General features: G+C 45.3%; 1 protein-coding gene across 11 annotated transcripts in view; it reads left to right on the top strand.

Annotated features, from left to right (window-relative positions):
- The first annotated feature begins 1,220 nt into the window (after positions 1-1,220).
- Positions 1,221-2,987, top strand: part of dzip1 (DAZ interacting zinc finger protein 1) — a 19,275-nt gene continuing 17,508 nt past the window's right edge. For 5 of the 11 annotated variants that reach the window (XM_017303740.1, XM_017303738.1, XM_008425420.1 and 2 more), the window contains exons 1-4: positions 1,221-1,352; positions 1,633-1,748; positions 1,853-2,027; positions 2,168-2,731. In XM_017303740.1, the coding sequence (XP_017159229.1) occupies positions 2,025-2,027; positions 2,168-2,731 (567 nt within the window). In that variant the 5' untranslated portion in view covers positions 1,221-1,352; positions 1,633-1,748; positions 1,853-2,024. The remainder of the gene's footprint in view (positions 1,353-1,632; positions 1,749-1,852; positions 2,028-2,167; positions 2,732-2,987) is intronic. The other 6 variants (XM_017303739.1, XM_017303737.1, XM_017303735.1 and 3 more) reach the window with 6 other exon arrangements.

Here is a 2,987-nt window from a genome sequence, read left to right as displayed (position 1 = left end):
GACTGGATGTCAAGGGTACTCCTTTTCAACTTGTTACCTTATCTACCTGAAGTAGGATGGATATGTGTGAATTTTTAGCAAAGACAGAACAATCTTTATAATACTGTAATCAAGGAAGCTACCCAACTGAAGTTCAAACTTAGTTTTTTTTTTCTCTTTTTGTCACTTAAAGAAAGAAGAAAGGAAATCTATTATTGTCAATGTCTGGTAATATGTTTCCAAAAAAGTTTCCTTCCTCCGAATGGACCCTCAAAGTCACCATCCCATTAGGCTCCCCCTCTGTTTCAAAGCTGTCTTCTCCCATCCCCCCATCTCATTGCAAGTTGCAACATAAAAGACGGACCAACATCGGAAACGAGTGGCTGTAGTTTCAAATTAAAAGTTAGGCATTAGACATTCACAATTTGAAATGGGTGCTGTAGTTTTACATGTCCATGATGCACTTGGCATCTGTTTAACTTATGGTTTACATATAAAAACGTCTTAAAACTAAGTGGTAACACTTGTTTGAGGAAACCTAAGTTGTAACTTTTTCAGAGTGATCATAGGGGAGCCTTAGGGGATGTTCCCCAAATATCTGAATCATTAGAGAAAGGTTCCTAGACATTCTCCATTCAGTTCCTGTTTCACTGCATATTAAAAAATCATTCAGAGAACATTCTCTGAAGTTCATTAGAATTGTCCCAGTGTGAACCTGTAATGGATATTCTTTAGAGTACATATTTTAAAACTTGAAAAAGTTTCTCTAAAACCTACACCATGCAGGTTTTAGAGAAAGTTTCCTCTAAAGTTTTCTGAAATCACGTTTTATTACCCTTAGAGAACCATCAGGCACAGGGTTTAGTCTTTAGGTTTCCAGAAAGGTAAAAGTTTCAACTTGGAACATAACTGTTTCCACCAAGAAATGTTTCTTTTTAGTTCCAGCTTCAATGTGTCTTAAGGGTGTCTTAACAGAAACTTACTGACTGTGCCAGGAACCTTCTGGAAACATTTCGTACTCCAGAGAAAATTTAAAAAAGGCTAACTTTATTCAGTATGGTAGAAAATATTATAGAGATGTGGACTCGGCTAATGGAAGTAAAACTTTCAGAGAGGCCACAGAGGCCATTTAATGTGCTAAAAAAAATCCCTTTTTGTTTGAATGTACTTAGATTTAGTTGTAGTCTTTTACTTTGAAGGTATTGACCGGAAGTTTTGTTCTTTAGCGTTAACTTCATGGCGGCCCCTCTTTTCCAACCGAGCAGGGATTTAGGAATGTGGAGACCAGCAGCTACGTCACCCACAAACTGCCTGAGGTGTCGTCGATGAAAAACTTTTTTAAAAGGCTTTACCTGAACGAAACGACTACTACCGTAAGTTTATTTGATAGAAAATGCTAAATTAAAACTTGATATACATCTCCTGTTGTTGTAAGTGATGGGTGCGTTTGTTTTAAATGTGTTTTTAAAGCGGTTTCTAAAAACTCCCCGTTAGCTAGGTAACGGCTTCGGCATACAACTGACTCTAGGAAAAAAGCTTTGAGTTTTGAGTTTTTTAATATATATATAGAGATGTTTTGAATTTGGACGGCAATTTAAGACTTCGGAATTGTGGATAAGACAGGTTCGGGCTTGTTTTGCTTTGTTTGGATAGCGGTCCAAGCTGGAGTGGAAGGGGGGAAAAAAAGCCTGCCCCAACCTGAAATTCAAAAACACTGACAAATTAGCCACTGCTAGCACCGGAAACCATTTTCCGTAACACACTGGTAGGTAAGTTAAATTCCACTTTTCATTTGCTATCTTCTTTTTTTTTTATCACTATTTAAAATATATCCAAACTGTTAAATCTAATATTAACTTCTCCATACATTCAGACGAATATGTGCTCCACAGGGACGAACATTTGCCGACTGCCTGCGGTGTTTTGATAACATTGGTCTCCCCAGGGACGCTGGTCTCTGTCTCCATGGTAACGCGCCCGTTGACGCTTTGAGCTGCCTGAAAGGGGGTGGGCGGAACCGGAGAGGAGACCTCACCGAGTGAAGGATGGTAAGCAGGGCAGGACAGAGGCTCCGTCGGCTGCTGTTTTGCCTCATTTCTCGTAGCTGCGAGGTTTTTCTAGGACATTTGATGAAAACGTGAACTGAATAGTGATTGTCTTCAGATGAGCTCTTTGCTCTTTGTTTCAGCCATTTCACGATGGAGTGTACTACCCCTACAGCAGCGACGCCCAGGGGACCCATTCGTCGGCAGGGATCCCCTCCCTCCTGAACTCCCCGCTCAGCCAGCACTCTGCGCCGGGCATGGCCCCGGCCCCGGCCGCCTTCAAGTTCCGCCCGCGCCGCGAGAGCGTGGACTGGCGGCGCATCAACGCTGTGGACGTGGACCTGGTGGCGAGCCAGCTGGACGTGGATGCCCTGCAGGAACACATCGGCACCGTGACCTTCTGCAGCCTGGACGGCGAGCGCTGCCAGCGGTGCCAGAGCCCCGTGGACCCGGCGCTTGTCAAGCTGCTGCGGCTGGCGCAGCTCTCGGTGGAGTGGCTCCTGCACTGCCAGGAGGTCCTCAGCGCCAACCTGCGCGGCGCCGAGGAGCGACTGGCGGTGGCCGCCGGCGAGCGGGAGCAGCTGCTGGCCCTGCACAGGAAGCAGGAGGAGAGGGCGAAGGTGCTGATGGGCGAGCTGAAGCAGAGGAAGAAGGTGATACGCACCCAGCAGTCGCTGCTGGCTCCACGGATCATGAGCAGTCACAAGGTACTGCAGACGTCCCCCCCCGCCCCCATTCTCCCTCGCCCCGCTTTTCTCCTCCTTTTGGGCTCCTCTCTCATTATCTATGCACAGCTGCAGCTGAGACATTTTCCATCAAATGTATTGGGGTTCTCTTGGTAAGATTAGAACAAAGCTTTCAGACCTGAAGAAAGGATTTAGAGCTGCTGAGCAGATGGTGGGTTTTGGTGCCAAGTAGTTTTTTGTAAATCCACTTACAAAACAAAAAAGACTATAATCAGAG

The sequence above is a fragment of the Poecilia reticulata genome, linkage group LG2, assembly GCF_000633615.1.
Source record: "Poecilia reticulata strain Guanapo linkage group LG2, Guppy_female_1.0+MT, whole genome shotgun sequence".
Classification (NCBI taxonomy): Eukaryota; Metazoa; Chordata; class Actinopteri; order Cyprinodontiformes; family Poeciliidae; genus Poecilia; species Poecilia reticulata.
Note: the sequence above shows the minus strand (reverse complement) of the source record. Positions and strands in the feature narration are given on the sequence as shown.